Source organism: Colossoma macropomum, unplaced genomic scaffold (genome assembly GCF_904425465.1).
Source record: "Colossoma macropomum unplaced genomic scaffold, Colossoma_macropomum, whole genome shotgun sequence".
NCBI classification, from domain to species: domain Eukaryota; kingdom Metazoa; phylum Chordata; class Actinopteri; order Characiformes; family Serrasalmidae; genus Colossoma; species Colossoma macropomum.
Window position 1 is genome coordinate 3,795,188 of NW_023494798.1, and position 14,289 is coordinate 3,809,476.

The window sequence follows — 14,289 nt, forward strand, 5'->3', positions numbered from 1 at the left end:
GCCTATGATTTTTGAGGCGATGCATGTAACAGTTTGTTAATGTTTGAAGACTTTTAACATTGTAAAGAAACAGGTTGAGAAGTACAGAATGATAGGCTCAATCATACTTCTACAGAGGAGCAAGAGCAAGCAAGCAAGCAAGCAAAGTTTATTTATATAGTGCTTTTTACAACAGGTGTTGTCACAAAGCAGTTTCACAAAGAAATCAGCATTATAGAAAGAAATCCGGGTCCAAGCCCCCATGAGCGTCGCCAGTGGTGACAGTGGCAGGGAAAAACTCCCTAAGAGAAACAGAAAGAAACCTTGAGAGGAACCAAGACTCAGAAGGAGAACCCATCCTCCTCTGGTCGACACTGGATAGTAAACATTGTTAGTATAAAGTATTATAGTACAAAAACGGGGAAAACATGTGACGTAAATGATTAGTTCATGCAGCAGCAGCAGCATCAGTGGGGTCAGGTTGTGAGGGTGAGGTTGCACGGCGTTGTACAGCATGAAGCTCAGTGGTGGTCAAGCCGGTTCAGAGGGCTGGCAGCAGTGGCACTCGATCAAGGCAGAAGAGGCAGCAGCATCGGAAGGCACAAGCTGGGCAGCTGTTCAACTCAGCAAAGAAAAGAAAGAAACGTAAAACACACAGAAAGTCAGTTCTGTAATGGGTGACTGATCACAGATTGCAGTGTTAGCAGAGCAGCAGAGACTCTGGCAAGTATAGAACCGACAGGGAAAACTAATTACCAAAGGCTGGACTATACAAGTAAGTTTTTAGCCTAGACTTAAAGATTGAGGCTCTGTCTGAGTCCCGAACATTAACAAGAAGACTATTCCAAAGCTGGGGGGCTTTGTATGAGAAAGCTCTGCCCCCTGACGTAACTTTATTAATTCTAGGCACTAATAGTTAGCCAGCACCTTGTGATCTACATAGGCATGATGGTTCATAGTAGGAGAGAAGTTCACTCAGGTACTTAGGGGCGAGTCCATTTAGAGCTTTATAAGTCAGTAAGAGAATTTTACAATCAATGCGAAATTTGACTGGTAACCAGTGTAGTGTTGATAAAATTGGGCTGAAATGGTCACATTTTCTGGTTCTAGTAAGAACTCTGGCTGCAGCGTTCTGGACTAGCTGAAGCTTGTTAAGGCTTTTGCTCAGGCAACCAGCCAGCAGGGCATTACAGTAATCTAGCCTTGAAGTAATAAATGCATGAACTAACTTTTCTGCATCCTGTAGAGATAATGCTAAATTGAGAAATGCACTATTGCGGAGATGCAGGAAGGCTGTTCTAGTAATATTAGTTATATGTGCGTCGAAGGACAGATCAGGGTCTCTTATGACACAAAGGTTTTTTACAGATGAGCTTGATGCAACTGAGAATTGTTAAGTTTAAGTGTTAAATTAAACAGTTTGTTTCTAGCTGCTTTTGGACCAAGAAGTAGAACCTCTATTTCATCCGAGCAATGAAGGTGCTACATGAAGTGCCCTTAGCTTTCTGATAACAGAAAGTCTCTGCTGACATCTCCTTATAGAAGTCAAAGCTGATTTTATTATCCAAATGAAGTCCAAGGTACTTAAAACAGTCTACCACCTCCACATCCTCCCCCTTGATTGTGATATGAATGGTGCAGTGGGAGTTTGGCGAGCTGATGATCTTCTCCTTTGTCTTTGAGACGTTCAACTGCAGATGGTTATCTATGCACCATTGTGTTAGATGGGAGAGGGAATACTGGTAGGCTGCGACTGAGTTATTGTCCAAGTATAGCAGGGTCATCTCAATACTTTAGATATGTGGTGACTGATGAAGGGCTTCTACACTCGTTAGTGGACTAGGTGTACATAAAAGGACTGAGAACACAGTCTTGTGGAGCTCCTGTGTTTGTAGTGGAGGTTGAGAATAAGATCTTACCTATCCTAACAGCTTGCGCTCTGCTACTTACAAAGCTGTGCACTCGGTGGATAAGAAGTGAAGGGGCATTCAGGTGCTGGAGTTTTTTAATCATCTGATGTCGCTGGATAGTGTTGAAGGCAGAGCTGAAATCAATGAAGTGAACTTTGGCAAAGTCACTTGGTGTCTCTAGGTGCTGGAGCAGGGGGTGGAGGAGACATGCCACAGTGTCTTCTGTTTCCCGTTTAGCCCTATAGGCAAACTGGTGAGGATCCAGCTGTGGTCTGACAGCTGGAATTATAAAGTTCAACAACAGTTTTTCCAGGCATTTCATAATTATTAAAGTTAACGCAACTGGCTGATAATTATTTAGCTCAGAGGGCTTGATTTTTTTGGTCACAGGAATGATGGTAGATGTATAAATATGTTCCACGATGCCTCACTTATCCCTGTAATCCCTTACACTCGGCACTGAATGGGATAGATGCAGACAATAGACAAGAGTACAACAGTGTTGTCACAGCAGAATGTGCAGGTTAGTAACCGTGTCTATATGTACATACAGTGGGCCTGTGTTAGACATGTATATAGACCTGATTTTTACTATAAAAATGTGATGTTTATTCAAATCCATTTTTCTCGTTGTCCTCTCCTCGCCCAGCGAAACGTTCCTGTAAGCCCCCTGCCCCTCCTTGCTCTCCACCTCTGGTCTCTCCACCACTGTGCCAACTCTGTTCTCTGCTCCCTCTGCAGCTACCTGCTGTGCTGCTCCTTGCTGCCTCTGCTGTTCCTGCCCTTTCTGTCTTTAGTCTCTCCACTGCTCCGTGTGTGTAAGCCTTGTGTTGGCCTCTCGTTGCTCCTGCTGCATTTGTCTCTCCTTGTATGAGGTCCGATATCCTTCAGGGTAAGAACTTGGCCTCCTTACTGCTGCCTTCTCTAGCTGTCAACCCTCGGATGGTTAATTGCAGTGACGTGACGAAGCATTTATAGGGATATATAATTCCAGGCTGAACTGGTCGGTAATGGACTATGCTTTGGTCTGCGATATTTGTAGTTCCCATGGCCACTTTTCTGCCCTAGGACCCATTTAGTTTTGAAAAAGTCTTCATTCTCCATCCTTTTTAGGTACCAGGACCCCAGGGCTTCACCGCTCACTTTTTGACTGTTCAATTATACCCATTTTTAGCATAGTCTCTACTTCTTTCTTTAACTCTGGATTAACCATGCAGGTACTTGGCAGCTCATTTGTCTAATCAGTTCTGTTTTAATCAAGCGGATGTTGTGCTGCACGATGTCTGTCCACCCAGGTTCCTCCATGAACAGGCCTGATGGTGTAACCTGCATCAGTTCATCCTGTTGTTCAGGTGGTGGCGTGACCACCCCAAAGCATGTTGATGTGCCTTTATCCATGTTCTCTCAGACTTGAGAGGTCACCTGCCTCATCTCTCATTTTGAGAACATATGACAAAAATGTTCAGTTTCTCAATTGGATTTTCTCCTTCCCAAACTTGTTTTAAGACATCCAGTGGGCCTCTGACTTGCCTTGCATACAAAATGGGGAAAATCCCATTGAAGCATGTTGGAACTCCCTGTATGCGAACAGCAGATACAGAAGTCACGTGTCCCAGTCTGGTCCTGTTTTTGTCACATACTTGTGCAGCATGCTTTTTAGGGTCTTGTTGAAGCATTCTACTATTCCATCAGTGTGGCGTGATCTTTATGCTCCTTATACCCAGCAATGCAAAAATTTCTTTGAGTTGTCTAGAGTTAAAGTTTGTACCCTGGTCAGTTTGTGCTTCTCTAGGTATTTCTACCCCAGAAATATGCTGAGTTAAAGCGTTTACAATCTGATGTGTTTTGATCTTACTTAGAGGAAAAGCCTCAGGATAATGTGTCTTATAATTACAGATTACCAGGATGTATCAGTTCCCTCCCTGGCTTTTTGGTAAGGGGCCAACAACATCCATGGCAATCCTTGATAACGGGATTAATAATCAATAATTGGCATGGTCATTAAGGGGAACCTGTCTTTTTTTTTTTCTTTCTTTTCCTTTTCTCAGGGGGTGTTAGCTGACACTGTGGGCATGAATTACATAACTCGATGTCTAGATGTTGACATGGCCAGTAAAATTGACTAGCTATCTTCTTCAATGGTTTTGCCTGGCATAGCTGATCTGCCCATGGTTCTGAGTAACCTAATTACAGAACTTCTTGTCTTAATCATTTGGGGACCACTAGCTGCTCAGAATTTACCTTGACTCTTTATAGTTTGTCTTCTTTTACCACTAGCTGGCAGTTTTTTTTTTTTTTTTTGTTTTTCCCCTTTAGCCCCCTTTCTTTCCTGCACTTAGCAAACAATGGCCTAAGCATACCATCTTTGCTTTTGAAATTCTGCTATGTTGCCTGGCAATGCACTTGGTTCAATAGCTGGGGTTTTGAGTTATTCTGTTATTTTGGTGCCTTTAATTTTCTCTTGTCTGTTTTTTCTCTGTTAGTTTTCTTTCTTTTTATTCTTTCTGAAAATGTCAATTCCTTAAGCAGTTGACTGTCTCTCTAGATAACTTTTTTTGTTTAACTTGGAGCCTAGTTACTACCATTTGCCTCTGCCTATTTTTGTTCCATGTTTAAAAGATCTGTTAAAACTGGAATATCTCTACCCAAAATTACTGAATTCTTCATAATGCCTACATTTAGTAGGTAAGCTTGACTCTTGATCTCAATGCATACTTCAGCTGTAAAATAAACTTACTAATCTCTGTGGATGCATATAACCCTGAGTGTGCAAGTGTGAATTAGCTGTGAATCTGGCAGGCATTAAGCTGTAATGAGCATTTGACTGGCTCCTGTGTTTACTAACACTTTGAAAGTTTTGTGATTTATTTACACAGGTATGAGAGTCTCACTGTTTCTTTCTTGCATTAGTGTAATGTAGTGTTAAATCTGCTCTCAAACATGACATAACTGGTTTGAGCTAGCAGTGAACTTGGGACAATATCTGATTTTTCTTTTCTTTTTTTTTGGCCCTATTCATTTGCACTTAAAACATTTAGCGGCATTTCCTCTTCTCACCTTCTAAAGCTAACAGTGGTGCTCTTCCCCATAGCCTTACCTCTATTCAAACACTCTTGAGTTTGTTTGTCTAAGAGGCTGCATAGGACCATCGCCGAAACCCTCTCTCAAATTTACTGGACCTCCAGCTGGACTTTGGACTGCTTTCACCAAGCTGGTACTCCTTCTCTGCCTGCCTGCCTGCCTGCCTAGCTGCGATGAACGCTTCCGCCATTTAAACCACTTGGTTCACAGAATTTGGACTGCACTCAATGATCCAGCTCCTGAGTTCTGGGTTCACCATTCTCAGGTAGTGCTCGAGAATGACAGTATTTCCTATTTCCTCTTTGGTTTTCTCACTCGATGTCATCCACTTTTCATACAGTCCTTTCAACCTGGTAAAAAGCTTTCTTGGTGTTTTGCCCTCAAGCGCTCTGCTGTTGCAGAAACACCGTCTGTAAGATTTTTTTGTTTATCTTGTACGTTTTTTAGGATAGCGTCCTTCACTCGCTCATGGTCCCAAGCATGCTTGCTGTCCATTGCTACATTCTATAGCTTTACTCTTCAGCAGTAGGACAAGATGAAGTGCCCAGTCATCTAAGAGTCACCTCATTGCCTGTGCCATCTGCTCGAACATACTGAGGTAAAGCTCAATGTCGTCATTTTATTTGAACAACGGTATCTTTGGGGTCCTCCATGCTGTTGTATGCACCTCATGACTGTGACTCATGCTAGCTTGAGTTGAGCTCAGGATCTGTGCTTCAGCTCATGAAAATGCTGCGTTTTGACAAGGCTTGGAACATTCCACTCAGGTGTTGTATACTCCCTTCTGTGCTACTTGGCCGTGCCAGTGATACTGAAGGCAGACATTGATAATGCCCCTCTTCATAAACAAGCTCTTCCTGTTTCAAACTTTGTGTTGCCTGAACCTTTAAAGGAGGCATTGTCCAAACTTGAAGTAGACCTTACACTGGAAACAGTCTCTGTTTTGAGTTGAATTAATGAATACTCCACTGTTCCTGCCAAGGCTCACTGCTGCCACCATATTGTGGTTCACCATCGTCACCACGCACATTGAGACATGGTGTCAATAGCAGGAAAGAAGCTTTGGGTTCCCCTTCAAGTAATGTCACACACGTGTCCAGATAAGTTCAAGTGCTCTCAATCATTCATTAGGTGTGGATTGCCAAGTAACATATTTACAGCAGTGATGGAGATTTAAAAACAAATCTAGTTCTTATGGTGACTCCATTAGCTCCCCCTCCTGCAGCCACTTGTGCTTAAAGTCTAACCTTCAGTCTGAAGCAACTAAATATGTCCTGAGGTCACAAGGCCAGACTATACACTACGCCTTGAACCTACTCTTTGCCCCCCAAGTAACCCTTATAGTTAGGCTTTATAGTCTAAGACCCACTCTACTTGAGGCTGGAGCAACCAATGCAGATGGAGGGGGTGACAATACAACATTGGCTCAGCATCAACCGATAACATATGCATATGCTACATCACTAATATTTACATGGCCTTTCTCATTTCTGTACCGGTAAGTACGTTCACATTCAGCTATAGTTTTAATGATTTTCTTTACAGGTTTTAGTCTGGCTTTGCTTCCCCCTCTACAGGATAGCTGTGACAGGATAGCCTATAAGAGGACAGAGATCCCCTGTGCCACCATTTCCTTGGAATCAAGGCAAGTGTACACATTAATTAATCTCTTACAATGTCTCTCTTTATTGAGGTGTAATGTTTTAGACAGTTTTGGTGGCCACTGGCATCATCACAAGAGCACATATGGGCCCATAGGGATCATCATCCCGATCATGGATGTCCCAAAGTGGTGATGTGCATAAATGGGCCCATGGCCCTTAGCTATTGCAGTGCCTGTATGGGCCCGTGGCCCTGAGCTAATGTAGTGCATTATAGGCCAGTTACTCAAGCAAAAGTAGTGCATTTATGGACCCATGGCCCCAGCAAACATGGTGCTTTGTATGGGCCTGTGGCCTAAGTCAATGTAGTGCATGTATGGGTCTGTGGCCGTATGCAGGGCCCATGTATGGTCATAGTGCATGTATGGTCCGTTGGCCCAAGCTAATGCAGTGCAGTGCAAGTGAATATAGTGCATTTATGGGCCTGTTATCCAATCGAACATAATGCATGCATAGGCTTGTGGCCCGAGTGATTGTAGTACATAAAAGGGCCCATGGCCCTGAACAAATGGAATGATGTTCTGCGCTGATGAGTGTATACATGGCCTGTCAGCTGATTCGTGAGCGAATGTTCACACCCACAGCCCAAGTTGATAGAGCAAATGCAGTGGGCATGTCCCAAGCTTATGAGTGTGGGCAACCAGCAGAGGCTTCACGCTATGGAGGCTATGCATGGGTCATGGCTCCAGACTATGCAAACACCAGTCACTCTTTGAACAGACCACAGTGGGCACAAACTTCATAAGCATGCATGCATCATGTAGTAGTAAAAAACACAAAAGATTAAAGGCACCAATCACTCTAAACAGTAGCAATTCTTACACTGGTTGTCATCCTCAAATCTCCAAGATTGCTTTTTGCTGAAATGTTTTATCATTAACATCTCTTGTGTTTCTTCTCAGACTACTTGATCCAGACAGACTTCTCATGTGGGTCTCTTTTTATCTCTAATTGTCTCTGGAAGCAGGCTCTGCCCCAGCCGTTCCCTATCTGGCAGGACCTTCAAGGGTCTTAACGCTTTTAGTCCTGGGCCATGAATGGGGCCTATTCCAAAGACTCTTTAATTCTTAGGAATTGTTGTACCACAAATTGTAAAATCTTATTGAGGAATAAAACATTGTCTTCCATCATTCTTGCCTCATGAGTGTTTCTGGTAGAAATGGAAGCTTTAGCGCAAGTCCTGCCAGCAAGACTCTAACGCTACGTCACTCATTCATTTATTACGTTGACCAATTGCTGGACTCCCACCTGTGTTTAAAATGACTTGAATTATACATACCTGTTCTGCTGCTTGCAGTTGCTGACATGTCAGTGTTTCTCTCCTTCCTCCCCACCACCGCCACTGATTGTCCAGGGAGTGAGTTCTACCCCAGCCATACCTGTCCAGCAGGATCTGTGAGGGTCTCAGTGCTCCAAGACCTGGGCCGATTCTCTTGGCTCTTTAATTCTTAATTGTTATCCTTCAAGTTGTATAATCTTATCAAAGATTAAAATATTGTTTTCCATAACTCCTGCTTCCTGACCTTTTAAGTCAAATCCAGAAAGTTGCAATAAGTAACCTCTGAACACTTTCCTCCATCCATTAGGTTAGTTAGTGGTGTTCAACTGTGTTGAAAAACACATTATTAATGCGTGGTCATTATTATACGATTGGTCCCCTTTCCAGTGTGAATGTCTTAAAGACAAAGTTTCACATGTTGTGGAAGATGTGCATGTGATGGAGGGGGGTGGGTAGTAAGGATAAGACTTTATTTGGATATCCAACTATTAATGCTTCATAGATGTTTGTATTGCATTTATCTTGCGTTCTATTTTCAATTTTCTTTCATTTACTCTAACCTTAACCCCAACATAAAACCTTAATCTAACCCTCACTCTAGTCCTTAGCCTGAACCTGATACTAATACTAGCCCGACGGTGAAAAGTGTGTGAAATTTCTTGATCACAACAATTGGTCAAAAAGTGGCACTGGACTTAATACAGCTTTTGGTGGAGCTGCATATGGATGAAGAGAATTGCGCTTAGGTTCGCTGTCTGAATCTCAGATAATTCAGACGCACGCTTGTTTTGCGCAAAATCAGCGTTATACTCGGAACTGACGGAATATAGTTGTTAGGAGTTTCAGAATCAAATCCTCACTGCGCACGCTGAATTCAGAATAAGGCCCATGACTGCTTTCTCCAGTACAAAACTCAGTAAAACAAAAACACACAAACACAAAAGTGTTGTTAATCATTGCAGTTACAATTTAGGACATAACCACGCCTCCTGAATCTGAGCTTATACCCAGAGGGCATTATAACAGGGGGGGCTATGTAAGGGCAGTCATCCTCGGCTGAGAACTGCCGAGCATGCCATGCAGCTCACTTCACATCTGATGACGTTTATATTAATGCTGTGGATAATTCAACTCAGTCCAGCATTTTGTAAAGATGACCCGGTCAGCTGCAGGCTGTGGGCTGAGCCTCAGATGCCTGGTCTTTTTATGACTGGAGATTTTATAATCGGAGGCACATTTTCTATTCATTTCTACACGAGCTCAGAAGAGAACACCTACACCAGACAGCCACAACAGCTACAGTGCTCTGGGAGGTCTGTCTGTGAGGGTGAACAGTGGCAGTGAGCACTAGAGAGACACTTTTCCGTAGTCATGTATTAGTTATTATTTGGTAAAATGTATAATTGTACTGCATTTATGGAAACTGTGTGTGTACGTAATTGGTGTATACATATATTTGTGCGTGGGTATATATACATTATAGCATGTTTACACAAAACACACATGTATTATGTAAATCTAATGTTTCTAAACAGCATGATTTTCAGAGAGCTGCGCTTCGCCCGCGCTATGGAGTTCGCCATCCACGAGATCAACAACAGAACAGATCTCCTGCCGGGAATCACGTTAGGATACCAGATACACGACTCGTGCGGTGCAGTGCCGATGGCTGTTAAAGTTGCATTTCAGTTTGCAAACGGCATGGAACCATTTTTCAATGATACTGATTCCTGTTCAAAATCTGCAGCTGCAGCTGTTCCTGCTCTCGTAGGGGATTCTTTTTCCTCCACCTCCATTAGCATGACAAGAATGTTGGGTCTTTTTGGAATTTCACAGGTAGGTTGTCCAAAATGCTACGATAGTAGAAATCTAGTTTGCTATCATTTGTGTTTAGTAAATAAAATACTTATTCTTATTCTATGCTGAATGACAGGTGAGTCACTACGCAACCTGCGCATGTCTTAGCGATAAGCGTCAGTATCCTGCCTTCTTCAGGACCGTGCCTAGTGACCACCACCAAGCGGCTGCATTAGCAAAAATCGTCAAGCATTTTGGCTGGACATGGATTGGGGCAGTGCGCAGCGATACAGATTATGGAAACAGTGGAATGGCGGCGTTTCTGAAGGCTGCGCAAGAGGAGGGCATCTGCGTGGAGTACTCCGAGTCTTTCTACAGAACAGAACCGCGCAGTAAACTGGAGAGAGTGGCAAACGTCATCCGCAGATCAACAGCCCGGGTAATAGTAGCGTTTCTTTCCGCAGGCGAAATGAGAGTTCTCTTGGAGGAACTGGCAAGACAGCCGCCGCCTCCCCTTCAGTGGATCGGCAGTGAAGCGTGGATCATAGATCCAGAGTTTCAGCGCTTTAACATGTGCGCTGGTGCGATAGGATTTGGGATCCCCCGCTCAGTGATTCCAGGTCTTCGTGAGTTTCTTCTGGATCTCTCTCCAGCACAAGCACTGAAATCGCCTCTGCTAACGGAGTTTTGGGAGAGCTCGTTCAGCTGTAGCCTAAAAGGCTCCTCAGAGGGCGCGCGGAAATGTGACGGCAGCGAGGATATCCGCGCGCTGCAGAACCCATATACAGACACGTCGCAGCTGCGCGCGACAAACCTGGTGTACAAAGCTACGTATGCCATAGCGCATGCCATCCACGGTGTTATCTGTAATGACACTCAGTGCAACAAGAGCGCTAAATTCACACCGTCGCAGGTATAAAACCGCTTTCTATAAAACAGTCCCTGGCTTGTATTATCATTTAAATAAGCAAATTATTTTAACTGTACCACGTACGCTACCTGGGATTTTCTAAAATTGCGGTGGCAAACGAGGTGCATTTTAATTTCAATTTCATTTTAACATCATTTCTTATTCCATGAATAACATCAATTTTACAGACCTGTGGCAACACATGAAGCTGTCAAATAACAGTTAAAAAAATAGATTTCATTAGCCAAATACTTCTCAGTGTTATTCGTTCTTCCTCCGAGATGTTCTTACACCGTCATTTAAAAAGACCCTCTTGTTTTTTTTTTTGTTTTTCTTTTAATGATATTTTATATGTATCACAAGTGATGCGCATGTTTGTAGAAAAAAAGAAAACAGAAAATGTTTTTTTCATATTTATAATCATTTTACCATTGACTTTATTAAGAATATAATAACTGAATTAGATTTTTACAAATTTAATTGAACAACAAGCATTGAAATTACGGTTTCCCATTAAATAAATAAATAAATAAATAAATAAATAAATAAATAAAAATTAATAAATAAATAAAAAAAAACTTAAGCATCTGTAAAGCCACTGCAGAGAGACACAAATTTTCATGCACAACATAACTAGAAATAACTAACAAAAAAGAAGAATTATCAAAGGTTATTGTTGGTTAGTTTACAATTGGAAAAAAAATAAAAAAAAATAAAATAAAACTACTCAAATAACTAGATAAACTAGATATCACTATTTTATTTTTGAGCTCTTTTTCGTGGCACTAAAATTGTGAAACACTGTTGTTCATAACGAAATTAGAATGATCCATATACTCATTCCTGATGAATCATAATGTTAATATTTTTAGTAATTCATTCAATCAGTTGTTCAGAGTTAAAAGTCACAGTTCTGTTTACAGTTTTTTCACATTATATGTTCCACTGCAGATACTGGACAAGCTCAAGAGAGTGAACATCACTACAAAGAATGGTTTTCAGGTTTCCTTTGATTCCAGTGGAGATCCTGATGCCGTCTACGAGCTCATAAACTGGCAGTTTAAGAAAGATGGTGGTTTGGATTTTGTGACTGTGGGCCAGTATGACTCATCCAGACCAAGAGGCCAGGAGTTCAGTATGAGCAGAGCTGTTAGCTGGGTGGGAGGACAGACCGAGGTACAGTACAGTCTTCCGGTAGTCTTTAACACGTCATCAGATATAAAATTAATTCAAATTTCATTCAAGTATCAGTAAATCTATCATGACCGTTTCTTTTTACCTAAAAATACAGATACGAATATTGAAAATTTCCAATTCCACAAACAAAAGATTTTAACCACTCAGCATGATTAATTTATTTTAATAGTTTAAAATGTTTTATTTCTCATAAAATAATATAATTGTTTTTTTATTTACCTTAATTAAATACAATTAATGAATGAGTGAAGGGGTATTAGTATGTAGTGTTACATTATTCGAATAACACATTATAAATGCTTTAGAAAGGCTTAGTTTACATTTGAATTATATTCTACCAATCGTCTATTAAAATTTCTATTCCTAAACTCAACCTTAATGTCAGCAGAAAACCTAACCCTCTCTCTGTTCCTAAAACTAAACTTGGCACTAATACTAACCCTAACACTATTGAGAATCAAGAGACTTTCAAAAAATTGTTTGTTAATGAATTGAACTTCTGTACATCATTCATTATGGGATTTCAAAAGAAAGATAACCATCAGCCAGTGGATGGGAATCAACCTTGACCAAACTACGGAGTAAAGCAAACATCACATTCATATGTCCTTATTGTAATAAAGTACAAAAAATGACAAACACACTAAATATGTGTACTTTAATGTAACTATTGAAAATATTTGTATTGTCTTCACTCTGTCCAGTTAATGCATTTTAAAATTGGGGTACAATGTTAAAAAAAAAAATTCAATTCAACCTAAAAAAAAAAATACTTAATGGGGCAAGGAGCAACTGAACTAGTTTTATTCAACTCAAATAAATTACTTTGATCTAAAGCATTGTTCATTCAAAGTATTTATGTAGATTAAATAAAACAGTTCTATTGCTTGCTACCACATAAAGTAATGATTTTGGTTAAACTGACAAACCGTTTTCTAATGTCTCTTGATTCATCTAATGTCTCTTAGGTACCAAGGTCTGTGTGCAGTGAGAGCTGTCCTCCAGGAACCAGGAAGGCTGTGCAGAAAGGAAAGCCAGTCTGCTGCTATGACTGTATACCATGTGGAGAAGGAGAGATCAGTAACAAGACAGGTCATGTATTGACAGTGGGAACTTTGATTCTGGAAAATTATATTTTAGTTTTTTCACTCTCTTGGGTTTCTTTCTAAAATAAGGTTCTAAATATGTTTTTCTAATCTCTCAGACTCTTTGAACTGTGTGGGCTGCCCTCCTGAGTTCTGGCCCAACACCCAGCGAGACAGTTGCCATCCCAAGCCTGTGGAGTTTCTGTCCTGGGATGACACTCTGAGCATCATCCTGACAGCATTCTCCCTCGCTGGGGCTTTCATAGCTGTATGTGTGGCTGTTGTCTTCTACAAACACAGAACTTCTCCCATCGTCCGAGCAAACAACTCAGAGCTGAGCTTCCTGCTGCTCTTCTCACTGACTCTGTGTTTCCTCTGCTCACTTACTTTCATTGGTCGGCCCTCTGAGTGGTCCTGTATGCTCCGCCACACAGCGTTTGGGATCACCTTCGTCCTCTGCATCTCCTGTGTTCTGGGGAAAACAATAGTGGTGTTAATGGCCTTCAGAGCTACACTTCCAGGCAGTAATGCCATGAAATGGTTTGGGCCTCCACAGCAGAGACTCAGTGTTCTTGCCTTCACTTTCATACAGGTCATAATTTGTGTTCTTTGGTTGACAATATCTCCTCCTCTCCCCTTCAAAAATCTGCAGCAGTATAAAGAAAGGATAATACTGGAATGTGGATTAGGTTCAGCTATAGGTTTCTGGGCTGTGCTGGGTTATATAGGATTTCTGGCTCTTTTGTGTTTCATTTTGGCTTTTCTAGCACGGAAGCTGCCTGATAACTTTAATGAGGCCAAGTTCATCACATTCAGCATGCTCATATTCTGTGCTGTCTGGATCACCTTTATCCCAGCTTATGTCAGCTCTCCTGGAAAGTTCACTGTAGCTGTAGAGATATTTGCTATTCTAGCCTCAAGCTTTGGTTTGGTTCTTTGTATTTTTGCTCCCAAATGTTTCATAATCATGTTTAGACCAGATCAGAATACCAAGAAACACCTTATGGGTAAAGTTCCCTCCAAGGCTCTTTGAAACCCTCATACAAATTCTAAATGTAGCACTATGGTTTATTATGTTATGTAAAATGTGCTGACTAATGATTAGGTTTTTTAAGCACATAGTACAGCAGTGTTGCCATCATTTTTTAATGAAACTGAATTTTATGTTTTACATGTAAATATGTTTGAACAAGTTTTTCATATATGCCACTGAAATGACAATAGATAATAAAATATAAAGTCATATTAAACTGAATTCATAAAACAGTTGTTCAGTACCCTGCATCAAAATGCAATCCCTATGATTGTTATAAGAATGTATTGCTTTTAACTTGCAATATTAAACATGTAATGGAAGGCTCCTATCTAATCAAGACTTGGTCTCTCTCTT

At 41.2% G+C, this 14,289-nt stretch overlaps 1 protein-coding gene across 1 annotated transcript; it reads left to right on the forward strand.

Moving 5' to 3' along the window:
- Positions 1-7,172: 7,172 nt before the first annotated feature.
- On the forward strand, positions 7,173-13,932 carry LOC118818453 (extracellular calcium-sensing receptor-like). Its single transcript, XM_036585714.1, has 7 exons — positions 7,173-7,357; positions 9,047-9,223; positions 9,446-9,746; positions 9,844-10,620; positions 11,569-11,793; positions 12,783-12,906; positions 13,019-13,932. Exons 1-7 carry the CDS (start codon positions 7,173-7,175, stop codon positions 13,930-13,932), a joined length of 2,703 nt encoding a protein of 900 aa, XP_036441607.1.
- The last annotated feature ends 357 nt before the right edge of the window (positions 13,933-14,289 follow it).